General features: G+C 39.2%; 1 protein-coding gene across 6 annotated transcripts; it reads left to right on the forward strand.

Annotated features, from left to right (window-relative positions):
- Positions 1 to 25666, forward strand: GABPA (GA binding protein transcription factor subunit alpha). 6 transcript variants are annotated; one of them, XM_027680883.1, is made up of 11 exons: positions 1 to 67; positions 442 to 444; positions 3668 to 3768; positions 5117 to 5261; positions 6125 to 6209; positions 10438 to 10683; positions 15217 to 15411; positions 16185 to 16241; positions 17281 to 17421; positions 18773 to 18965; positions 22798 to 25666. In XM_027680883.1, the coding sequence occupies exons 3-11, from the start codon at positions 3692 to 3694 to the stop codon at positions 23024 to 23026; spliced, it is 1368 nt and encodes a 455-aa protein (XP_027536684.1). In that variant the 5' UTR covers positions 1 to 67; positions 442 to 444; positions 3668 to 3691; the 3' UTR covers positions 23027 to 25666. The 6 variants fall into 6 exon arrangements, with proteins under 6 accessions (XP_027536684.1, XP_027536683.1, XP_027536686.1 ...); XM_027680882.1 differs by lacking the exon at positions 442 to 444 and having other exon boundaries at positions 31 to 67; XM_027680885.1 differs by lacking the exons at positions 1 to 67; positions 442 to 444 and adding an exon at positions 241 to 359.
- The last annotated feature ends 693 nt before the right edge of the window (positions 25667 to 26359 follow it).

The following is a 26359-nucleotide window of genomic DNA, read 5'->3' on the forward strand; positions in this document are numbered from 1 at the left end:
CCGGACGCGGACGCCCGGCGGGACGCGTCGGCGCGGCGGGCGGGCGGACGGACGGTGGCGGCGGCGGGTGAGCGCGGCCCGGCCCGTGTTTTGTTTCCGTTTCTCCCCCGGCGGCTCCGCGATCCCATTTCCGTTTCGGGTTCAAACAACGACACGGAGGCGCCGCGGGAAGCGGGGCCTGCGGGGACATGGAGCCTGGGCGGGCGCGGGGAAGGGCCCCAGGGATGAAGGAGCGGGAGCTCCCGGCGCGGGACTCGGGCTCCGCGAGGCCTCCCCGGGGCGGGACAGCTTATCCCGCGTGTATGGCCCTGTGCTGGCTGGAAATCTACGGGCATGTGGCGGCTGGTGCTTCTCCCCCGGTACTCGGCACTGGGGAGGCACCTCCGGTGTGGTGTCCAGTTCTGGGCCCCTCACTGCGGGAAGGACATTGAGGGGCTGGAGCGGGTCCAGAGAAGGGAACGGAGCTGGGGAAGGGTCTGGAGCACAAGTCCTGTGAGGAGCGGCTGAGGGAGCTGGGGGAGCTCAGCCTGGAGCAGAGGAGGGTCGGGGGGACCTTATCACTTTCTTCAACTACCTGAAAAGAGGGTGTAGCCAGGTGGGGTCGGTCTCTTCTCCCAGACAACCAGCGACAGGACAGGAGGACATTAGGCTCCAGCTATGCCAGGATAGGCTTACATTGGATGTCAGGAAGAATTGCTTCACAGAAAGGAGGATTAGATATTGGAATGGCCTGCCCAGAGAGGTGGTGGAGTCACCATCCCTGGATGTGTTCAGAAAACGACTGGATATGGCACTCATTGCTCTGGTTTCATTGACAAGGTGGTGTTAGGGCATAGGTTGCACTCGATGATCTCAGAGGTCTTTTCCAGCCTAATTGGTTCTGTGATCTCGCATAGTTTGCTTTCTGGTGCTCTGCCAGGTATGTTCTGGACAGCCGCATCTCCAAGTTCCCATCTATTTCCTCACCTCGGGCTGTGGATAAGGAAGGTAAACACGTGAAATCTGGTGTGACTTCCCCCCACCCCGTTCGCTTGTCCGCTGTCCTTGTTGTAAATCCAAACTGGCTGAGTTGTAAAAGCTGACCTCTAAAGGACAGGCTGTCTGCTTTGTTACCTACTTAGTGTTGGTATTTACAGTTTGGATAATAATAGGGATGGATAGGAGCATATGGTGCATATGCGCTGCACACACTGAAGCTTCTCGGGAGCACAGATAACTCCAGTGCCTGACTTCAGTATTGACTGATAATGCATCTGAGTCCAAGACTGATCCCCACTTCTCAATAACCTGGTGCAATAACAAACATTAATTCTACTAGCAGAGTTTGTGCCCATATCTCTTCCACAAATTCAGCCCAATTTTATATGTTCCTCCAAACAAATGCTGCTGTTGCAGCGTTCCTACCACGTGACCCTCCAGGCAAGCCAGGCTCTTTTGAGTCGTCTTTTAGGAACCTTCAGGAAAGGCTCAGGCAACTGAGTCCTGTGTGAACCTGTGTTCAGTTTCAAACTGCATCATCCTGTAGCAGCAAACTTTGCTAGACTTCATGTGAAATGTTTATATCATTAGAAGTCTCTTTATTCTACCATAGGAAAGGCTGAATAATTTTCCCCTTAGGCTTCTCTGAAATTTAATGACTTTACATCTTTCCATCATGTTGTTGTTTTCCACCCATCATCTCCCTTCCTCATGTCTGTGGAAGCATCTTTCTTCCTCCTTGTGTACCCACTCTCTGTGCCTGTGCTCCCCTCTCCCACCTCCCCAGGGATCCAAAAATACACCAGAGCCAGAGAGATGCAAACACAAACTGCCTTTGAAGAGTGAGTGAACAGTTACTAGTCCAGCTGCCCTTTTGGCATCCAATCCATGGGGGCTTCAATATGCCTTGCCTAATTCTGAACAGTTACTGTGTGCAGTAATATTTGCTCTCCCTTTAGCAATATTGAATATTTTCTGCCAGAAATCATTCAAGATGGTGAGTTCCTTCTGCAAGTCTGCACAGTTTTTTCAATAAATAACTTATGAATATGTCAAGGAACAGAAATCCCAGCCTAACCCCTTTTGTGACCTTACTGGTAAACTCCCTTCATCACACACAAAAAAAAAAGATAATTTACTCTTGTTTTGGGTTTTGAATCTGATTGCTAATGCAGAAAAGACATTCATCCTTTTTTAATCATACCACTTTGCTTTTTTGGGAGTTTTCAGTAAGGAACATTGCTCAAACCTTGGTTTTGAAATACTTTTTAACAGTCAGACAGGTCACCTGCAACCACATGAGTGTCTGTATTTTTAGATATTTAAGCCTGTCTGCATTTTTTGGAAGTCTTATCATGAAGATGATACACAAGATTAAGGGATATAGGAATTGTACTCCTAGGGCCTTGTTCAATGGACACTACCTGGCACTTTGGAGATTTTCACAGTGCCAGATCTGTGAACAGAACAGGTTCTGGGTTTCCTTCTTGTGAGATACTTCTTGTCTGGCTTTGGCAGCTTCCTACAGAATGGCACCACATATAGCCTTTTATTTCTTTGCAACTGATCTTCCAAAGTAGGTTTTGAAGGAGATGATGAGTAGTTTGAATTTCTTTAAACAGTTTATGTAGCAGCTGTTGAATGTAGTTGGCTATTAATTCCATTAGAGAAGTTTTAAAGTTTAATAAGTTCCCTTATTAACTTGTCTAGCATGATTCTTATGCTAACAGTCAGGTTTCGGATAGAGTAGTCTCTGGGAAAGAATGATTCCAGGATGGAAACCTTGATAATCTCTTCTGTTGTGGATATTTAAATAGTAGCATGTTTTGCTTTGTCTGCTGTGATTTTTCTTCTGTGCTCTTAATTCCTGCTCCTTTTGTTATGAGTTGAAGGTGTTATTTATTGTAAACTGTTAATTTAATTTGGCCTGGTTCTCTATCATTTGTATTTCATAGTTATGATGTATGGACTGGTTAGTGAAACACAGTAATACCAGGCAAGCTATGTCTTTACACACCAAATGCAAAGTAATTCTTTCCCTCTTATGTTTCCAACAGACTCCAGTGTTCTACAAGGCATGAAAATCTGCAGTGTCAGTGATAATATCACAGAGTAGCTTTCCCTTTCGTTGCTACTGTCCTGCATTAGTTTGGACTTAACAAGATGCATTCATTGTGCACGTCGTAAACCTATCGCCCATGGGAGGGATGGGTGGAAAGACAGGACAGTCAACAAACACTTTGTTGTTCAGTGTATTTATCTATGAAAAAATCATTGATCTTCTCTCTAACTTCCTGCTGCAGCTTTTTGTGTAAAATGCTGCTTAAATTTATAAGCAGCAACTTGCAGCCTTGCTAGGAAGGTAGTATGAATTTTCAGATATTCTTTGCTGTAGGTGGCCCATAGCAAAACAAAACAAAAGTCAATACATTTGGGTATCTCCAAGAGAATCAGGCTTTGGGCTCCATGCTTATGTCCATTTATAGTCCTGGGTTTGTCCCTAGAACATTTATTTAAAGAACAGGTATTGTCATCTGTTTTGTGAAATCTGTGTAAGCTTGGATTTATTTTTTAGATGAATTCTTGGCTTTAAAAGGGTATTCTGGTATTTGGTTTAAAAATAGGACAAAAAACATTATCTAGTCTTGTTGGTATGTGACTTACAAAAAAATTTCTTTTCTGTTCCTAGCTCTGTTCTTAAGGCATTTCAACCATGACTAAGAGAGAGGCAGAGGAGCTGATAGAAATAGAAATTGATGGAACTGAGAAACAGGAATGCACTGAAGAGAGGTATGTACTGTCTGCTTTTTGGAATCCTTAATCAGCACTTAATTAAATAATTAATTTATTTTTCTGTTTGTTATCTAATTCAATTGTATTTTTCTTAAAGATGAAATGTAGCCACTATAGGAAATCAGTATAGTACTGTCATGTCACTCAATTATTTAAAATCCAGACTGTTATTTCTTGCTACATTATTAGTACTTCTTTTCCTACCGTCATGTCTGTAGGAGCATGTCTGTGTTTATGTGCTACAGACCTTTCAGCTTCAGTGTATTCTTCTGTAACTGAGATGAACCTTCCAGTTTCTCCAGTCCATTGCTTTACTGTTATACTGGATTTCTGCAGGGTCATTTGTTTCTAACAGAGCAGAAATTATGTTCTGTATCGACTATAATTGTTGTTAGGGCCGTTGAAACCGTAGATACTGAACTCTGATATCCTCTGACTTTATTACCTCAGCCTGTTTTTTTTGAGTTCCTAATGCTTCCCTCCTAATTTTTATAACTGTGTTTAAAAGCCCAGAGCTCAGTTAATGCATTGGGTAGAAATAGCTGAGGCTGGTTAGGTAAGCTGCTCTTTAGGAACTTGTTTTAGAGAACTGATTTAAAAACACTTACTAGTTTCTTCTTATTCTGAGCTCCTTGTATATTTTTAGTGCTTACAAACTATGACTGTACACTTTCTGATTTCCTTCTTTGTAAATGAAGAGAACCCAACTGTCTAAAGTCATTGCTATGACAGTAGTCCCATAATATTGATATTTCTGAATGCCTGTGGTAATGCTGTCATTGCTGTAGTGCAGGACAACCATGACACATTGCTGTTGGTTCCTTCAAGCCTCCATGTTGATGTAGTTTCATTCTGGTTGTCTCCTGTATGTGTTAAGCTTATCCTTGTGCTGACTGGTGAAGAGACATGGACAGTTAGTCTGTATGACAATGAGTATTTTTTTCCTTTGTTTTTGCCCTGCCTGTTAAGTTTCTGTGTTTGCTTTTAACTTGAATATCTTTTAAATACAGTCCAGACAAGACAAACAGAAGTAGTTTACTCTAGATGCAGGTTAAAATTGTACAATATGTTAATCATGACTCAGTCCCTTGAAAAAGGTGATCTTGGTATTTAACCCAGGTTTTCAGCTGTGACAGGGTGAAAGAAGAGTTTGCAACTGTAAAATCAATGAGACCAAATTTAGTAATTCACTCTCTACCCAAGCGAAGAGTTTATTTGCATGGTATTAAGATTTCAGAGTCAGTATTGACTTTTAAATAGTTTACTTCTAACTTTTATTAAGCTTTCCTATACCTGCTTCAGTAACATGTAGGTAATGATTTCTTTTATTAATTTGGTATTTAAGCATCGTCGAACAAACCTACACCACAGCAGAATTTGTGAGTCAGGCTATTGACATCAATGAACCCGTTGGAAATCTTAAGAAGTTGCTGGAACCCAGACTGCAATGTTCCTTGGATGCACATGAAATTTGTCTGCAAGATATCCAGGTAAATTGAAAGGCTAAGAAAGATTTAACCTCTTAATGGAGAAGCGTTTTAAATACTTTGTCCCTTTCTTCCCTTCTGTGGAATTCATGCTTCATGTGGAATATTAATTACGATTAAGAGTTTAACTTTACGTCAGGTTCATTATCATTAGACCATTTAATGGTCTACACACACAAGTTCAGTGTGAATAAAATAAAAATATTTTTATTTTGTTCCTGGTGTAAGGGTAAGAAAGCACCTTGCCAGTGAACGAAGAATGAGGGCAACAACAATACTTCTTTCCCTTGAGGTAGCCCACATCATTCATTGCTGCCTGAACTTCTGTGGGTCTGATCTTGTCTTGAATCTGAGTGAAGTGAGAAGGCTTTTATATTACTCAGGTGTAGATAGCAAAGCATTACTCAAGAAATTCCTCCCACCACATGTTAGACAATATAACTGGTTTGCATTCTGTATAGCTGCATGTTTTATTTGTTGTTATAATCAGACATCTGTGGCTTTTCCAGAAACAACAGGAGAATACCATTGTAAAGACAAGAATTTTTATGAAGGTGTTTAAAACTCAGAAAAGGAGCTGTAGATAGTTTTCAGGTAGTGAAGGTACACCCAGTATTGCTTTGCTTCTTTTAGGTCAAAAAATGTCCCTCTAAGTGAAACTACCTTAAACAGAATAGAGCAGCGAGTTTCAAATACAGATCAAATTCCTTCTATCGTGTACTATGTCTACATAGCACTAAAAATGTTTGCACACTTCAGAAGATTTGCTGCAGGCACCAAGCGTTTCTAAAGTTTGAAGGAGAATAAGTTTCTTGTAACTGTGAGGCTAATACATATTTTTAATGTTTTTTTATGCTTTTATCAAGCTGGACCCAAATCGAAGCCTTTTTGATCAAGGAGTGAAAACAGATGGAACAGTGCAACTCAGTGTGCAAGTGATATCTAGGCAAGGTAAGCAGTTATGTTTGTGTGTTGTACAGACAAACTAATATTGTAGGAATACTTGTGAGCAAACCTAGTCTCTTCCTATTCCTAGCTGTAAAACTGAGAAAATCACTGAATGCTCATGGAGCTTCAGAATCTCTTTCATTGTGTACTGTGGTTATAAGTAGTAAAATTAAAATAAACGTCATGGACTAATGATATTTTAAATGTTTTTTTATAGGAACTTCATATCCTTTTATAAGTAAAAAACCCAAACATAAACCCAAACCCCAAACAAATCTGAGTCAAATAGTGACAGTTACAGTACAAGGATTTCTTCAAGGTTGAGTAGTTACTCATATCAGACCAAATATCAAAGCAGGCAAAGAAGTTTGTGTAGGTAGGTGGCAGTTTCATCTCTGTGAGATGAGCGAGCTTGTGTGCTTCAGGAACAAATAGACTATGAAAGTATATGTAGCTAACTGGAAATTCTTATCAAAGTCCAGGATCACTATCTGTTGTCTGTTTTCTTTGGATGAGAAGTCAGAGTAAACCATTGTGACAGAGGAGCATTAAGCAGGTGGATAGGGATTTGTTGGTGCATAGTTTTTATTTGTATTATCCGGTATGACAGGTTTCCCCTTGTCAAATCTTCAGGAATTAGCAGCTTCCTCATTTTGCATTTTGTCCTATTCTTCTACTTTGCTCCTTCCATTTGTTTTGAGTGGAAGGACTGCCACCACTCACTGAAGACAATGTTCATGGTGGGCTATGGGAACAGCTACAGGTGTTAGTTTACATATTTTCAGACAGTGACAAGTTCCTACTAGAGTAGATTGGTTATCTCCTTTGAGTAACATCAGCAAAGCAGATCAGCAAATTTTGGGGAGCACACCTTGTTTTCTTGTGGCTTCAGTGTAGGTTAGACAGAAGAAAACCTTTCTTGCTTTGTATTAACAGTCTTCAGTAAGATACAATTTGTGTTTAATGCTGAGTGTCAGGTGAGTAGTGCTGGGTTGAATCCTCAGTTCCCCATATGTAGTGGGGTTTGAACTACCTTTCTGCTTTTAAAAATAAAGTAGAAATATCCTTCAGGGAACTAGAAAAACTGCTCTTAATTCATACCAGTAACTTACAGTATTCAGTGCTCAGACTGTTATCTTCCATGTTCTTTCTGCGTTTGGTGGTATTTTTTGTCTTTGATGTAAAACTGACCATATAGTACAAGGAGCTTCTTGCCTGCCAACCCCATGGCACCTTCTCTCTCTCTCTCTCTCACTCTCTTTTCTCTTCCCCCTTAAAAGGAATATTTGAGTATTAAGTACTTCTATGTACATTTGGGACAATCCTCAGTGTTGTTTTTCAGGCCTTCACACTTAAATAACTCATAAGAAATCTGCATGTTGAAGGCATGTAAAATATGGCAGGACAGAATGTCAGAAAACCAATGACATGAATATGAATAAAAGGAAGATATTTGGATCACTAACAGGAAAATGGACTTGTTATCCTTGACTGCAGTGTCCCTTTAAGCCAGACGGAAAAAACAGCTTCTTACACCAGGAGCATATTTTACTTGCATGGATGAGGTTTTGAAAGATTCTCAATTTCCTTATTTTTATTTTTCCCCGACTTGTGTAATGTGTAGAATTCAGCTAGTAGTAATCAGTGATACTGATTACTACAATCTTGTGGTAGATTGGACTCTCTTATTTCTTAAAAGCAAAGCTGCTACATCAGTTCAAGTGTTCTATCAGATTTTCATTAGACATCTGTAAATTCAAAGGAATAAACACCAACTGAAATATAGGGCAGTGTAGTTCTTTTATAGCATTTTGTACTACAGCAGATGAAATATCATTCCTGATGATTCTTTTTCCTGGAAGGACCGTCCTGGCACTCCGCCTTGCCTTATCTCCTTTCTCCTGCTTGGAAGAGTGGAGATGTGTGTGGTTTTCCTGCCATTGTGAGAACAGCAGCTTTGAGTGCAGCCCAGTTCTGTACTGCTCTGAACTGGGCTTCTTGAAAGTCTGTGGAGATCTGAGTAACTGTATTCCATTGCATGTCAAAGAATTTGAAAAAAACTTTAATTTTGAAGACCTCCATAGCAAAATATTCTGGAGTATTTTCCTATAACAATTTCTGCTTTCACTATTTTTAGTATATAAAGGGACAAATAAATGTAATGACACTGATCTAGATTAACAGTGCAGTTTGACTGATGTCCTATGTCTGGCTGTGGTTAATACTAGACATCTCAGGGTGGAAAAAGCCAGGCTGCCTGTAGGTTAGTCTTCACCTGAGTATGTTCTCTACCTTCAGACAATTGGCAGTGAGGGGACACATCCTGGCAACATCTGCACATGTCTTGGTAGCTCATGTCCTGCAAGCTTTGTACTCCTTGTACCAGTTTATGCTTCTGGGCTGTGTGTCATTTTGTTCCACAGCTTAGGTGTGTCCAAGGGATACTGGACATCCATTCTCGTATGCAGTAGGTGGAGAGAGAAGAGATGTGAGGAGAGATGCTGACAAACCCAGGGAATTAATGTTGTTCTAGTGTTGCAGTTGGTTAGGTTTCAGACTTAATTCACAACGTTTTTACTTGTAAGCTGATTCCTCTACAGAGACTCATCACTATGATCTCCATGTTTGTATTGTGAATAAAGCACAAGGTTCTTCTGACATGTAATTATTTGACAAACAGTGAATTATTTTGTTGAGCAACGGTGAACTGTTCCTGTAGAAACTTTCTCTTTGCTTTCTTTTTTGAAGATCAAAAATAGAATCTTAACCCTTAGTGTTTTCCCTTACCCGTTTTTATCTGATTTTGAAAGAAGCCTGTGCTCTGCATGTTAATTTTAGATGTCCTAGATAAAATAGTCTCCCAAGTAAGGTACTTGTTTGCTTTTCCTTCATTTTTGCTTCTTCATCTAATGAACCACTTATTGGTTGTCTGCATCTATTTTCACTTCCTTTATTTCACATCGCTGCATGTTGTACTTAGGGTGTTTGTTGTGTTCCCTTTCTCATATTTTTCTCAAGCTGAATTCCTTTTAAAATCTGGAGGAATACTTGTCTGAAAAGGATTTGCTTTGTTCTTACTTGTAGTACTGGTATGTACTCCATTTATTTTCCCTTCTAAGCTATGACTGGATTGTGGCTTCAGCTGTTAAGGCTGTTACCTGCAGAACTTACCATCTCACATCGAGCTTTAATACAGATTAGACAGGGGGGGACAAAAAGTAAGACTTTATGGCTCAAGATACTGAAGTTATCCTGGCCATATGATGTTCTGTGAATCCTACTTTCATCTGCCTAACCTAGTCAAGGTTTTCCAAGTGAAAATAAGATGGAATTTTAAAGGGTTTTTTTTTCTGTGCAAATATGTTTGATAAGAATATCTTTAAAGAAGTTAGCTGTCATTACAATGGAAATATAAATCCCATTGTAATGGAAATTATATGTCACAAAAATTGAAATTATTTTGAAAAATCTTCAAGACAATGTCAGAAATTTGGTGAAGGCACCAGTTGGACAAAGTACCTTCTCAGAAGAGAGCAGAGAAGGTGGTGATACAAAGCATTAGTGAATGTGTTCTTTATTGCTGCAGAATAATTACAGACGTATCTTCCAGCTCCGTGATCTGATATCTGAAATGACAGACATAAAGCCAAAACATGAATAGCTGATGAAGCTTGAAATATAAAGAATTTTCTAGTTTTCTTTTAACTTGCTGTTAAACATACTGCCTGCCACAGAGTACTGAAAAAAATGTTGTCTGCTGTGTGTAGACCCCAGAGATACCAGAAGAGTATTGTAAAGGCTGAAAATAATGCCTCATGGTTGGAGGAAAGGGCTGGATGCTTGTTCTGGGTCTTCTTGGGGGTTGCTGGTTTTGGTGGTTTTTTTTATTATTTGGTATATTTCTTATAGCCCAAAATACTTATACTTTATGCCCATATGCTGAACATTCTGTTCAAGATCTGTGAAATGGATCACCTAAATAGAAAAGGAAGCTGTAATACTGGGGGAGGAAAGAGGGACAGCTTTGTATTCACCTTGCTGAAGTATATGCTGTATAATAAGATATGTGTCATTCTAATTTGGGACTCTCACAGAAATTTAATGCTGTTTATGTGTCCTGCTTCTTCCCTGAGTATGCTAACCCTACTTATCAGAAGGCTTTAAAACAATGTTTTTGTGATATTGGCATTACTAGCTTTGTTTTGTGTTTGTTTGTTCTTTCCATAACTAGGGATAGAGCCCAAGTTGAACATCCTTGAAATTGTGAAGCCTGTGGAGACGGTGGAGGTGGTGATTGATCCAGATGCTCATGCTGGAGAGGCTGAAGCTCACCTTGTTGAGGAAGCTCAAGTGATAACCTTGGATGGAACAAAACATATTGCAACAATTTCAGATGAAACCTCTGAGCAAGTGACACGATGGGCTGCAGCACTGGAAGGCTACCGGAAGGAGCAGGAGCGCCTTGGAATTCCTTACGGTAATAACACACAGCCTGGTGTGTGTTTTGGGCAGGGTCTGAGTTCTTGCATTTGAGGGATTGGTGCTCAGGCCCTCAAAGAAGGCAGCTTAGGGTGTGGGTAAGTACAGTGCAAGTATCTGCATAAGGGAATTGTAGAATCATGGAATGGTTTGGGTTGGAAGGGACCTTAAAGATCATCTCATTCCAACCCCCCTGCCATGGGCAGGGACAATTCCCACTAGACCAAGTTGCTCCTAGCCCTATCCAACCTGTCCTTAAACACTTCCAGGGATAGGGCAGCCACAGCTTCTCTGGGCAATGTGTTCCAGGGCCTCACCACCCTCACAGGAAATAATTTTTTCCCAATACCTAATCTGAAGACTAAAGAAGTACAGTGAATGCTCGTAAGAGTTTTATTAAATCAGAATTTTTTGCTCCATAACCTTTTTGTCAATTCAGTTTTTAGAAAGCCCTTTTCTTCTTCCTGCTCTCCTTAAAAAGGGCAGGGAGTTGCTCTTAAAATAGTGAAACAAATTGTTCATGGACGGGAGGATGCTGAATCTGGTGTTAAATCAGATTTTGCATGGAAAGCCATACTAGACTTCAGCATACTGGAGGAAGATGATTCAGAACTGACAATACATATTCTGGTAGATGATCATCTCCTTTGAATTAATGTTGTTACTTAGCAGGCTCCTCTTTTAATGGTGGCTTAGAAACAAACATCTCTGAATGCCTGCTTAAAATCGAGCAGAAACTGTGGGGTTTAGACCTGTATCATGTTCAGGAGATTATTTAGCTCAGTTGCTTCTTGTGACTGTCAGAAATGTACTGTCAAGGCATATTCAGCATAGGAAGCTGTAGTATCTGAGCAGACCTGTAAAACTGGAATATATTTGGCAAGTGAGATATTCAGAAGTGTTTAAGAATTTCCAGTCAAGTCACAGGTCTTTGCAGGACATGTAGCTTGCCGATATTTTGAATGTATTTTTGATAACTAAAGCAATGGTTTTTTCATGGCTTTTTGTTGTTCTTATTGGCAAGCACTTCAAAAATAGTTTTCATTGTATTGTGTCTGTTGATAATCAGGGATTTGACGCAAAATGTTGGGAAAAAAAAGTGAGGTATTATCAGGAGCAGACTAATACTTTTCAGCATGCTCTCACATTAATATCAGAAGAAAGTTACTTAAACTGATGTTATGTTGAATAATGCTTTTAATAAACTTTTGTAATGTTGATGCTTTAAGAAAACCCTATAACCCACAGCTGTGGCTTTAAAAGTTTAATGTATTTTGGGTCATAGGAGTGCAGATTTTTCAGGAAAATCGTGCTAGGTCATTATGACAGAGGTCTCTCTATTATGAATAATTGTGTTCCCTTGACATCTGAAAAATGTGCTAAACTGCCTTCCTGGAAAGAATAACATTTGAAGTGTTTTCTGAGTAGATATTGCAGGGACTTGGGCTGAAATCAGGTACCCCTAGGTTCTACAGTATAATCTGAAACTGTTCCTTGAATCTTTTCTGAGTACAGGGTGTTGATATTAAAAGTTGAGTCCAGTCAGTAAATAATCATATGTAAAGGTAGTTGTTCAGTGTTTTCATCCTTACGGGCTTCTCAGCTTTGCTGCAGATGGAGAATGAGCTTATAGCAGGTCTTTAAAATGTAGCTTTCTCTTTGTGTCATGTTTTGGTGGATTTTATTAGAGATTACAATTCTTTGTCTGTTAAAGGTATTTCTGCCATTAGAATCCAAATATTTGGTACCATTGCAAAGGTCCTGTGCTGGTTTAAAAGTTAACCAGCAAGAGAAAATGAACTCAATTCAAAAGATAGATTTATAAGTCAGAATAACAATTTATTAAAATAATGCAATAAGTACAATTATACAGACAGACAATTGGTTTTAACCCACAAAACCCAAATGTACAACCCAGCACCCTAGGGTATGAACAAGAGTGGTGTACCTTGGCCCACCCCCGAGTCCAAAGCAAAGGGAGAGGGGATAAACCTGCTGGTGGGAGAGCTGCTGCAGTCTGGTCAGAAGTGGTGATTGCAGTCCAGTCGAGGGTGGTGGTCTCAGTCTGGTTGAACACGGTGGTCTGCAGTATTCCTCTGGATCCCACGAGAGGTCGCAAGGCTCTGAAACTCCCAGTTATATACTCTCCAGTTCAGGCGGGAGTGCTCAGTCCCTCCCTCAGAGTAGGGAATTCCATAAAAGGGCATGCGGACGCTCGGTCCCTCTTCCATATAAGGGTATCAGAGCGGGGAATTCCATATAAGGATATCAGAGCGGGGAATTCCATAAAAGGGTACAGGAACATCTTCCCACCTTGCAGGTTTCTACTGACAGCAGTTTTTGGGAAATGGCATGGAGGCTATAGAATACACAGTTTTGGGTTACACCCATCCAGGGATGAATTGGTCCCAGCCGTTCTAACCAGGACAGATCCCTAGGAAGAAGGAAAGTATTAAGTGTTAAGAGAAATAAAGCCAGAAAACGGAGCAACAGAAGCTTGGAAACCATAGAAGTGGTCAGGGAAAAGTAATGATCTATGTTTCCTTGCAGATTGTGTTCTGTCAATGAGAACAAATTAGCAAAAATTCACTGCTGATAATGTTTTGAAGACCAAACCCTTTGTGGTATGTCTTTTGCCAAAGGATTACATTACATGGTTTTAGGTAGCATCAGTGAAAAATGATGCTGTGTAACTGCCCTTTATTAAGCAGTAGTCAGAACATCTCAATGTTAGTAACACTGATTTGGTCACCAGCCTAAAACACAGAATGATGAGGAGAAAATTAATCCATCCCAGCCAAACACAGTGCAGTGGTGACTTGTTATTGTAGAAACTGGGATAATGTGAACGAGTTTAAAATGTAGTATTTTGTCAGAATTACATACTGATCAACATGTTTGAGGAGAGTATCCTTGTGTGAGAGAGACTACTCTTTTCTTGAAACTAAAGATGCATGGAAAAAGAAAAATAATTATTTTCTGTGTTTGAGATATGTGAGGCTCTGTTCTGATGTAAAAACGTTTACTAAAGAAGATCCCCTGTCTCAGTTTAATGAGATAGAAGTGTTTACATGAGTTATGAGGTAGACCAAACTCCTCCCTCTAAGCAATTGTAAATCTGAAATTAAGATAAGCCAATTGAGGAAGTATGGAGAAAGGAAAAATAACACATTATTAAAGGATATATGTGTATTGGCAGAACAACAAAAGAACACAGAAACAACCAAACAATAATCCTGTACCCAAAAATCCCCTTCAAAAGGAAACAGTTCAGTACTTTCCGCTCCCTGGTGCAATTCTACCCACGGCCAGCGGGGGGCGCTGTTGGGTCACTGGCGGAGCAGAGCCTGCAGCGCTCGGTGTTGGCCAGCAGGGGGCGCTGTTGGGCCCTGGCGATCCCCACACGAGGCTCCGGTTCACGGGAGAGGCCGAAAATGGAGATCCTGCCCCGCCACCGAGAAGGGGAAGGGAAAAAGGGCAAAGAAGGCAGGTTTTTCCCACAAATACTCACGCTGTCTGCAGCTGGCTGTGCCCGGGATTTCCCCCTTTTCGTCGATGGGCACAAACCGCTGCCAAACATGGGAGTGGAGGAGGGAAAAGGGCCACCTCCTCCCCAGAAAATTCCCCTGAAGACAGGTCAAGCCTTCCCGATGAAATCCGAGCAAATCCGGGCTGGGGGCAGAGCAGGATGCAGGCTAACCGGGGTCAGAAAACAGCCAGATGACCAGGCCGAGAACAAAATGATCTCGGAGTCCCCCCAACACACACCTTGCCCGAGTAAAGGCAAAAGTGAAGTGCCCCCGTTTCCCAGGAGAGAAGTAAAAAAAAATTCATCACCCCTCCCCACAGTCAATGGGAGAGCCATCAGCTTGGAATTCAGGCCTACCACTTAGTTCTTTTGTGCGGATTAGTCACCCAAGGCAAACCACCCTCCCACATTCAACATCTTTCTTTTACAGTGAGGCAGGGGGAAGGAAAATTCCCTGCTTGGTTTTTAGAACAGGTAAACCTATGACACACTGGTTTGGTCACCGGCCTAAAACACAGAATGATGAGGAGAAAATTAATCCATCCCAGCCAAACACAGTGCAGTGGTGACTTGTTATTATAGAAACTAGGATAACGTGAACGAGTTTAAAATGTAGTATTTTGTCAGAATTACATACTGATCAACATGTTTGAGGAGAGTATCCTTGTGTGAGAGGGACTACTCTTTTCTTAAAGACACATGGAAAAAGAAAAATAATTATTTTCTGTGTTTGAGATATGTGAGGCTCTGTTCTGATGTAAAAACGTTTACTAAAGAATATCCCCTTTTTGCCCTTTTCCATCTCTCCACCACCCCACACCACTCCCTCTGCATTTTAAGAGCTGTCAAATTTCCAGTCAGGTTTGGTCACAGTAACTCTGCTTCTTGATGGTAACTCTACTTCTTGGTGTTACACATTTACTTTTATGGAAGTTATATAATTGAGGAGGGACCTTGCAGTACATAATGAGGTGATTTGCAGTTTCATCTCTCTTTCTGCAGACCCAGTGCAGTGGTCGACAGACCATGTGCTGCACTGGGTGGTGTGGGTGATGAAGGAGTTCAGCATGACTGACATCGACCTCTGCACGCTCAGCATTCCTGGGAGGGAGCTCTGCAGCCTCAGCCAGGAAGACTTCTTCCACCGCGTCCCGCGGGGAGAAATCCTCTGGAGCCACCTGGAGCTTCTCCGAAAGTGTACGGCAGAATTTTCTGTAACTGGTTTTACTTACTCCCCCTCCCCACTTTTCTGTTTCCCTTTCTTTCTTTAAAGATGAAACCAATTGTGAGCAGTTATTTTTCCTTTACTTAATATTACGAGTAAAAATGAGGTAACAGGAGGTATTAGAGAGAATGTCTGCTGCCATGGAAGATGTCTGCATACTAAACACTGCCTGTCTTTTATCAAACTTCATCATTAGTAGAAGGTAGTGACTGATGATTCCTCCTTTGTTTTTAATAGAGATTTGTAGTTTGTGCCTCTACTGAATTTGATCTGTAATTAAATACCGATTATGCGTTATTAAGTGTACATTTCTGTGTCATATAGAAGTAAAGATTATTAAGCAGAGGCAATGAAACCCTTAGATGGTACACAACACAACTGATGAGTGATGCATTGTATGTGCATAATACATTAATGTATATGTGCATTTCAGACTTACCATGCTTGGATGTAATTTGGCAGACTAAAAGCTATTTCCATCTTCATTTACATGATATAGCTAAAGGTTTTAAGGGATGGAGAATGCATGAGATACCTTGAAATTTGCCATGTACACCCTTATTTCTAAAAATTGAGTGACAGATGTTAAATACCTCTATTCATGGGACCATGAGCTATACATGTCTTGTAGATGGATACCAAATTTTGATTTTTTTCCTCTATGAAAGATGAAAGCTTTTGATCTTCAGTGACTTGAAATTTGTAGGTTAAATAAAAACGTACTGTTTTTGTTTCTAATTTGCAGATGTGTTGGCTAGTCAAGAACACACTGGAGAAATAGCAACTGTTACTATTGATCAGCGTAAGTCCTTCTATCAGCATTAATTCTCACTGTTTGTAGGTTTAGCACTGTACTTTGGTTCAGCTCTGTCATAGTACAGCATTTAGATAATCACTTAAGACAGTAGTTTTCCGAGGGGAGGAGGGCATATTTTAAACTTCCAAACATAATGTTGAGTTTCTCTATGTTTTGTTAGTGACTGAAAGGTGGTGTATAACCTGAACTGTGGAAGATTATAACTTTAATTTTGGATGGTAGATTTTCCATCCACTTGAAATAAGCTGTCTGGGATACATATTTGAAGTTTTTAGTTATTCTGGGGTTTTAGGTTATATATTGCATTAATGAACAGATATATCAAAGTATTAATTTAAAAAAAAATAAAAAAGAAGTATTTCCAAAACCTGAAGGGGCATGTGGAAGGGAAAACTTACTTATAAACCAATATTAGAAATAATACATTAAAGAAGCTTTCCAGTTATTTGAAGCTCATTCTTTCAGCTGAAAAAGTGCCATCAATTATTAAAATGAATCAATTTTCAGAAGACTTGTAAGCAGCTTAAATTAAATAGACAGGCTGTGTGTTACATCCTGGGGTTGTGTCTGGTTGAAGCCAGCTCGAGTAGGGCATTTGCATCCTCCTCCATGGCAATAGAAGGGTGTTTACTGTTTGAATACCAGGTTTGGAGGGTGGTGCAGTGACTGTAGAGAAAAGGGCATTAGGGCAGATCATGTGGGAACAGCATAAAGATGAAAACAAAGGCATGAGGGAGTTTGAGGGTTTTTTTATGGAAACATGTAATACACGTGATAGTAAAATAAAGCTGATGTTTTGTCTGTAATGTGACACTTCTACAACGAATCTAAAACTACAGTTTTCACTGTAAAAGATAAAAACTCTTTAAATTATACTTAGCATTGTGACTTACGCAGTGTGCCTTTTTAGCAAAGGAAAAAAACCCCAAGCTTCTAGATGTTTTGATAATACAGGTAATAAATAAAATATGCGTGCTTCTGTGCGATTTATAATTGATGTTCTGCAACGTTCTCTGCTCCACAGCTGTGCAGATTATTCCAGCGTCTGTACAACCTGCTACCCCGACCACCATTAAAGTGATAAACAGCAGTGCAAAGGCAGCCAAAGTGCAGAGAGCTCCAAGGATCTCCGGGGAAGACAGGAGTTCCCCTGGGAACAGAACAGGTAACGTCTCCATTATTTTTACATGCAAATGCAGCGAACACTAACTCATTAATTTGAGTTACAGTTTGGTGGAACACATCTTTGTTGCACCAAATGTGAGGTCCGTGTGGTAGGAAAGGAACAAAATGTGTGGTAAGCACGTGCAGCCCTGGCAGGTTGGTCAGCTCACACAAGCACCATGTTAACAGGGTGCTGCAGTTTTTCAGTGCTGCAGTAAATAAAATGCATAAAATGGTTTCTTTTCCCCATCCTTGAACAGTCTGTCCTCTGAAGCCACTGCATAGCTTTTCTTCAAGCTTTTAACTTCTTTCCATTTGCAGAAAGGGGACAAAATAAACTGTATGTTGTAGAAACCCCACCTAACTGGTACTTGCTCTACTTGTTCCCCTTCTCCTCTGTTCCCTCCCAGTTTGGTGACGTCAAAATTTAGCAAGTTTCATGTTTCTTGTTTACTTAAAAGAATGCACATCTGGAAAACTGCACACTAAATCTGCAGTTTATTTTTGGAATTACTGTTACTTGTTCCATAATCTTTCATTATTACTAACACATCTTAATTTCTTTACCTTATTTTTTCTTGCTGTCATTTTTGTTTTGGTTCTCTCCACTGTTGTGAATTTTTCTGTTAAATCCTTTCCTTTAGTTTTTGTTTGTTTCAGATTTTCCATAAAAGTCTATAATTATGTCATTCAGAATTCTTAGGCCAAGATTTTATTGGCTGACATTAGCAGGGAATACTTTGTATTTCTCTCCTTAGTCATCAGGTCTGCTCTCCTTATCTCATTGAGAATTTAGGAATTTTATTACAGGTCCTTGAGTTAGAAAGAAATCTTAATGATTGGACGTGAAAGATGTTGATGGAAGCTGAAGTTTGGGAATTTCTTTTGTATTTTTAATATTTCATGTTGAAAATTGGAGACCAAATTACTTTTTAAAAAAACAGCTTCTATTATAGAAGAGGAATGTGTGAAGAAGAATAAGCAGCTCTTGCTAAATCTGTTCTATTTTAGAGATAAATATGTGTCTAAATTTTGTTTTGTGGAGGTTTTTGTTGTGTGATTTTGTTCAGTGGAGGTTTTTTGGGGGTTTTCTTTTAAGTTCTAGGGACAGATTTATGAGAAATCTTGATTACCTTTTTCCTTAATTTATCAGTTTTTTAATAGATGGATACTGGTGACTTTCCAGGAAAATGTTTGCAAAAGAATCATTAGAAGAGATTAATTAAGTGCAAGTTTTCCTTCCATCATATATTCTATGTTCTGCTTAAATATGTTGGTTGAAAATTTTTATGTGTGAGGGGAACATAAAAAAAGACAAGTTGAAATGGATCTTGTTGCTCCTATTTCAACAGGGAACAATGGCCAGATCCAGCTGTGGCAGTTTTTGTTAGAACTTCTCACTGACAAAGATGCTCGGGACTGTATCTCTTGGGTTGGTGACGAAGGGGAGTTTAAATTGAATCAACCTGAACTGGTTGCACAAAAGTGGGGGCAGCGCAAAAACAAGCCCACGATGAACTACGAGAAGCTTAGTCGGGCCTTGAGGTAAGAAACTTTAGGGACTCAGATATGATTTGCTTTCATTTGGCTACTTCATCTTTAACTGTCATAGTGCAAGACTTGCAGCTTTTTTAATAAAGGAATAAATAAATCTTCTGAAACTGGTTTTTCCCATCAGATTAAAAGAAAATAGACTTACTTCAAGATTGTTAGTTTGGGTAGCTCACTTTCAGAAATATGCCTTTTTTTTTTCTTCTATCTTCAGCATTTATGTTCTTAGTAGCATGCCAAACAATCTTGATTATTGGTCAAAGAAACAGAAATGTGTGAATTATTATTTTTTATGTTTTACTGTTCTTGCTCCTCTTGCTCTTGTTATGGAATAAAGCAGATACTTTCCTGTAATTATGTAATTGTTAGTACGTAACAGCCTTTTCTAACTTCACATATTCGTTAATCCCTTTCATTGTTCTTACTGTGAGGGTTTTAAATTGAAAAATGCAGGTGACAGGTAAGTTTCAACAGCTGCAATTCAACATCACAGTGAACTTTCCTCATCTGAAGAAATGGAAAGGTTTCAGTGTCTTCATTCCAGAGTGATTTTGTAGTTTGACATTGATAAAAGGGACCTGTATTACTGAATCACTGTAGGTGATGTACTCCAGGAGGGGGAATAGTGCAAGTACCTGAATTTTAGACTTCTTTTCCCTGATTATTTTGGTCTCTGGAAGCATTTGAAACTTCATCCAAATTCCCTGAAATCATTAAGAGTGAACTTCTGATTTCTTATTGTAATATGGTTAAATATATTTCTCCTGATTTGTTTTCAAGAAAGGTGTTTATTGCCTAATCCTGCAAATTATTTAAGCAGTTTTAGGAATTCTTTTTCTATGGGTGAAGTTGCATATTGATTGAAGTTTGAAATCTGTGATTTGCTCTTCAGCATTTTCACTTTTGACTACTTTTTGTTTTTGTTTTTTTGGGTTTTGAGGTTTTTTTTAAGTAAACACCTCTAGCATTGTTTAAAAAAAATCAATTTCTACTTTTAAAATACCTCTGTAAGAAATGTAGTTAAAGTTACCGTATTCTGGCTTTCTTAGTCTTGTAGGGAGGATTTAATTAACATCTGGCAGGCACCAGATACACAGCTTAACTATACCCTTTTGTTTGTCTTGGAATTTCCTTGGGTACAATATTGTGGATACCAGAATTAATTTATGTGTTTGAGAGGCAAGTGGAAAAATTAATGAAAAGGAAATATTTTGGAGGATGTTAGGTGTGGAAAGATGCAACTTGCGAGAGTTCCTGAGCCTCAGCTCATTGAAAGCAAGGAAGAACATTGATATATATTTACTCTCTTGGTTTTCCTTAGGTGTCATATTTTAGTCTCTTTGGAGTCTGTTCCTGTTCTAGATGGATCTTTGGTCTGGCCCTGCGTGGCTGTTCTTGCATTATTTATATATTAAATTAGAATGTTAATTTTTTCAAGAATCCCTTGGGTTGGAAGGGCCTCAGGAGGTCCCTGGTCCAACCTCCTGCCCAAAGCAGAACCTTCCCAGTACAGCTGCTGCCCAGCCTGTATTGTTGCAATACCATTCCCATGTTTTCAACCTGGTTTTGTGTATCTATGAGTTTTTGTACTGAAGGCATATATGAAAACTTTCTGGAACATAAAAATCATTTAAACTGTGCTAATGTTTTTTGGTTTTTGTCAGCAAACTCTGCAGAAGATCTCAAAGGCAGCTGAAGAACTTCAGAGTAATGTTCTTATCCCTGGAATATAAAAGGGATGTCTGCACAATCATTTGCATAAATCACTATTAGACAAGTTTTGTGTTTATATTTTAGTCACAAAATTACAGAAATCACATTCCTCAAAGTGTTGCCATTTTGGCAGCTGCATCAATATTGACATGTTTTCTAACACCTAAATGTCTGAAAGGATATTTAATGCCTCTTGCTACTCCCATGATAAACATTGTTGCCAAGCTAATGTTGTATTAAGCAGTGATGTGTTTTGTTTACTAATGTACTGAAATCACTGTGTCAGTTGTTGGTTAATACAGAAAATGATGTTGCTGTTATTGAGAAACGTGCTGACTCTTCTGCCCAGCTGTAGGGAAAGCAGCCAATATAGGAATTAGGGCAGGGGGGAAAAGGGATGAGCAGCTTTTTTTGTTACACGTTACCTTGGTAAATTTTCTAAAAATCAGCATCTGTTTAGTTATCCAGTAGGGAAGTGAGACTCAAGGAAAGTAATTCATCATCTGTATTCTTCTGAGACAAAGTTTTCATGTGTCTTGGAATGTTCCAGTAACTAAGGCTTTGTGAACTTGCATGAGTATTTATTTTTAGCTTTCTATATTTTTGAATAAGCAAATGCTGTAATAAGAAACACTTTCAACATAATATTGAACATATCCTCTTGCCACATTGCCTTGATTTTAACTTGAGTGTTTCTAGCCTGAGATGTGGGAATCTTGCATGGTTCTGGGCCTTCACATAAATGTTATCTGATTTCTTGGGGTCCTTTTCCTTTCTGATAATATCAGTAATGCAGACTGAATAATTTGAAGTATATTCAGCTCTGTAAAGCATTTTTCTATGTTATTTTGAGACAGGCATTATTGTACAGGATTGTACAATAAATGTAAATGCTAACTTTAAAACAATTATGGACATTGGCACTTGACATGCCATGGCCACATTTTACAGACTTGCCCTTGTAATTGACTCAATTTTGCCAGTGAACGAGAATCATCTTTCCTTTATAAGCATGTCACTCAGAGGATTGGGTTTTAGACAGTCAAGAAATTTGGGTTCATTTGTGCTACATTTGGGTGATGGTTTTGAGGCAGTTAAATTGTACGATTTGTGTTGGTTGGTTGGGCTGGATTTTGGTTTTTTCTCCAAATTTATCACAAGCTTCTTAAACGCCTCAATTCCAAGTTACATCCCAGCCACTTAGCTTTGCTTAATGAGAAATGTGACAGGCATTCTATTAATGCCTCCAGTGAGACAAGGGCAGCAACAAAGCTGCACAATTCTAACTTCTGTTTTATTAGTACAACTTAAAGTTTTATAACATCTCTGGGGTACAGTGGGTCATGTAGACTTTATCTTATTGCATTTCTGCCCAGTTTGATAATTCTTTTGTAACACAATATAAAAAGTATTTGTAATTAGAGAAGTCACTTGTATTGTAAATGAAGGCAAAGATCTAGCTTTGCCAGCATATGAACTATAAGAAAAAAACAAACAAAAAACTACAAGACAAAAGGGCAACAAAAAAACCAAACCAAACAAAACCAAACAAACAACACAAAAACCCCCCAAATCCAACCCATGCTTTTATAGTTTTATTACTACCTTTGAAAACAGTAGGGGGAGAATGGCTGCTTTCCTATCATAAAAACCACAATGCTAATTTGCAACCTGTTTCCAACATGATTTTTTTTTCTTCAGAAAAGCAGAGACAAGAGTAAAGCAAAGGACAATAATGAATGGGGAGACAATATTTTCTTACTAAGGCAAAGCTATAAATTTTGACATATAAACTATATATATATAACTTCTTCCCCCTCAAGCTGTTTTTAAACTGCTCTAAGACTTTTATTTCTGAACTGGTGCTTCTGACTGCCTATAAAATAATTACCATGTTTTATTTCTCCTTAACATATCAAGGTGCAGGGACAATTTTCAACCCTCTTCCCTTTTCTCATGTAAGAAAATGCCTAAACACTATATTGGTATATGAAATTATGAGAATCTCGATGAGAAAATTTTGACCTCTGAGTGAGCTTAAATAAATAACTGATGTGTATGGAAATCACGGATGCTGAAAATTTGCCTTGATGGTTTCATTTCCCTTTTGCAGGTATTACTATGACGGAGACATGATCTGCAAAGTGCAGGGGAAGAGGTTTGTGTACAAGTTTGTGTGTGACCTGAAGACCCTGATCGGGTACAGCGCGGCAGAGCTGAACCGGCTGGTCACGGAGTGCGAGCAGAAGAAACTGGCCAAGATGCAGCTCCACGGCATTGCACAGCCAGTGACAGCAGTGGCACTGGCTACAGCATCCCTGCAAGCAGAGAAAGATAACTAAGCACTGGGACCTGAAAGTGGCAGTGACCTGAGGCCTTTCCTCTATAACCAGAGCAGTTGCTGCTCCCATCTTTATCGGAATTGGAAACTTCCTTTGTTTCTTGACTGTACAATGTAGGGCATGATTTTCTATAAAGAACTGGGACTCACATAAATTTGGATCTTTTAACAGCATATATTTCAATGTAAGTTAAGGGATCCCCTCAACTTCTGCAGCTGTGAGTCAGGGCCTCCATGGTGTGCAGCTGGTGAGAGGTGGAACCGCTCCGGGTTCTGTGACTGTGGCTGTGCAAAGTCATTTCTGCAGCACTTCTAACAAAAATAAGACCTCACAGCAAAAAGGCTGACCAGTTGTCTGAACACAGCCCTTCCCAGTCTTTTGTTCTCTGCTGAACTACCAAATGGCATTTGATGCTTTCAAAGTTAAAATATGTTCATTATTCTCAGTTAATCAAGCAGAGCCAAAAGACACACTCAATGTTACAAAGCATCAGGTTCTTAAAATAGCTTCTGGAGTAGCAAAGGAAACTAAGACTAGGCTTAACTGGAGATCAGTGCTGAAGAAGGAGATCCAGGTTTAGATCTGGCTTAGGTGAAAAGCCAATTATGAGTATTTCATTGTAATATGTAGATAATATGCATATATATGAGGGCAAATACCTGTTTTGAAATATGTTGTTGACATTTGCCATTTAGCAAAAAGCAAAGATAAACTTCTTCCCCCACTACCACCCCCCATCAGGTCATTCAAAAACTTGAAAAAACAGCCCTCACCCAAAGAGCAGTTTGTTTTGGGGGGGGACGGGGGTTAATGCTGTGTTCTGCAAGGTGCTGAAACCAGCACAGTAGTCAACCTTAGTATGCTAAGACTTAAGTTAATCACAGTCAGTAGTCCCTGGTTAGGAACAAAAAGCAATTTGAAAGTAGTTTACAGAGAGCTGAAGTTTGATTTCCCAATCATTGTACAGTCTGATATATATTAAAATACAAAGAGGCATTTTTTATTTAAAATTTATTTCTCTCTGAACTTCAAGTGGTATTTTCAAAGCTTCTTAAGCCAAATGCATGACCCAGAGCTGGGTGCAATTTGAAGAGGGGATGATAATTAGAAATAGTTGGAACGTATCCTGAATTCTGAGCTATGCTTCATGCAAACTTACACATGCAGTAAAAAGCAGGCTGCAGCTTTTTAGCTTCTGTACTGGTGCCTATGAGTGCTGCTTTTGATGGCTGAAAATGGTGCGATTTGGGGCTTGCTTTTTCCCCTTCCTGTTGCTAAACAGTATAATTATTATGTCACCATTGGTATTTACCAACGTTTTGTAAGTGAAAGCCCCTCTGGTAACATTTAACAATTAAAAGGGAAGACCTTTAATTCTTTGAGGGATCCAGCTACTCTTAAACCCAAAGTCCCTGTACAGTAAGGTTCTGAACATAAAGTGTTTTGTGCTGAGTAGGGAGAGCAGGAATGGTCACACTTGGAGGCAGAAGTGAGAGAACGTCAAGACTCGTGTATTTTAAAGATGTGTTTGAGGACAAAGCTTTTTGTTTGTAGGTGGATGCTCATCTCCAGATAGTTTTTGCTTAACTAGAAATCTTGCATGTAGTTCTAGCTTACTTTTGTCATCATCACCAGGAATATAAAATTAAATTTTTTTTGCCAGATTCTTTTGATACCTCTCACTATTGTTTTCGCTCTTGAGCTCTCAAAGCACTCCATCTGCTGAGCATGCTGGCTTCACTTTGCTTTTAAAAAAATCATAAATCCTGAGCAAAAAATATAAGTGCATCTGTTCATGAGAGGTCACTGAGTCCATTTATTGATATTAGAGCAGTCTGATGCCACCAGTTGGCAGGTGTTCAAGGTGGTTTGTGCAGAGAGATGAGAGTTTGCTTACCAAGAATGATGAGAGGGTGGTAGTTTGGTGTCAGCAGCTCTAATTACTAAACATAAGTCCAGTACAAGTCACTGGTTCTATTTAGCGGAGTTGTTGAGAGGCCTTTTTGGTTAAAATACAGTATAAAAAAAGAAGAAGCTTAAAATACCAGCTTTCTGTATCAAACTGGACTGTGGGAGGATAAATGGCAAAATTGAAATTTAATCAAAACTTTATTTCCCTGCATGTTCTTGTTACATGATGAGTCCAGTGGGGGAAACTTCTGCTCCCACCCTTGGTCTGTAAATACATCCCATTATTGTTTTGCAGCTTTTAGTAGGTGTGATGGTCCTTTGGGTTCTTTGTTGTGCCTCCATCTGCTTTTCCACCAAGTTCTAATTAGTAAAGAAAGAATCTTTCAAATGGTATAAAATCATCATCACATTCTCTGTAGTTGAGGGAGAAGTCTGTGACTAACTTGATGTCTTCAGTGAAACAAAAGATGTAGAATATATTGTCAAAGGTTGTTCTGTTGCTGCCAGAAGGAAAACACAGAAAGAATATTCCCAATTTTTGTAAAACAGAACGTTTTTTGCATACTTTTTACTCTTTAAATAAAGACACTTATACTCTGCTAATAATTACGTATTTCTTTTGTGTTTTTCTTTTTTTTTGGTAATTTTACATGAAACAATTATTTTCTATTTTTACTCTGATAAAATATTTGTGCATAAAATGTCAATATAGTAAAATAAAAATGTTATACAGCTAATGACTGTTGACTTCTTAATTTTTCAGAAAGCCATTTGTAATGTCATTCAGGTGCAAGCAGTTCACCTGCCGTTTTTTCTCTTTTCTCTTAAGGTCAGAAGCTCAGAACAGGAAGAAGGCACTCACTTTATATTCTGAAGGTGCATGTTCTTTGACTCAATACTTGGCTGTGTGTTTCTGCTTTTAAACTGCAACTTGGTGTCCTTTCTTTCTTAAGCAGCTTTCTTTAACATCGTCACTGTAAATCTCAAAGTGGTGCTTTGATTTAAAAAAAAATTATGAAAACTTAATAGTGGGACTAAGTGGAGCTCTATGAAATGGTTCATTTTATGCTTTTAGTGGTGTTTAAATCAGAAAGATTCATGTTGATCTGTAAACTTCAGACTTTTTCATTCCTGCAGGTGGCCCCACTCGTTTCATATGGCCCTGCTAACTCAACTGTCAGTACTGTCCTTGTTAAAAAGAAGACAAAATTCTGGTTATGCTGCTATTACTTTATTTTAAAATTGTGTCTCAGTAGAAACTTGCTCATTATACCTCTGAACTCCTCCATCTGGACTGCCAAATTCAAGACAGAAATATTTTGTCACCTTTAAACCTGCCACATCACTTGATTTCAAAATGTTTATGTTTAGCTTAGCAGCAACAACATGTAATGGACTGAAAATACTGGGTTTAGAACATTT

Source organism: Neopelma chrysocephalum, unplaced genomic scaffold, assembly GCF_003984885.1.
Source record: "Neopelma chrysocephalum unplaced genomic scaffold, ASM398488v2 Primary Assembly neopelma1_60, whole genome shotgun sequence".
Classification (NCBI taxonomy): Eukaryota; Metazoa; Chordata; class Aves; order Passeriformes; family Pipridae; genus Neopelma; species Neopelma chrysocephalum.

Coding starts and splice junctions, on each gene's coding strand:
- GABPA (XM_027680883.1), top strand. CDS start 3,692: ATGACTAAGAGAGAGGCAGAGGAGCTGATAGAAATAGAAATTGATGGA. Junction 3,769..5,116: donor CAGGAATGCACTGAAGAGAG/GTATGTACTGTC, acceptor TTGGTATTTAAG/CATCGTCGAACAAACCTACA. Junction 16,242..17,280: donor AACTGTTACTATTGATCAGC/GTAAGTCCTTCT, acceptor TCTGCTCCACAG/CTGTGCAGATTATTCCAGCG.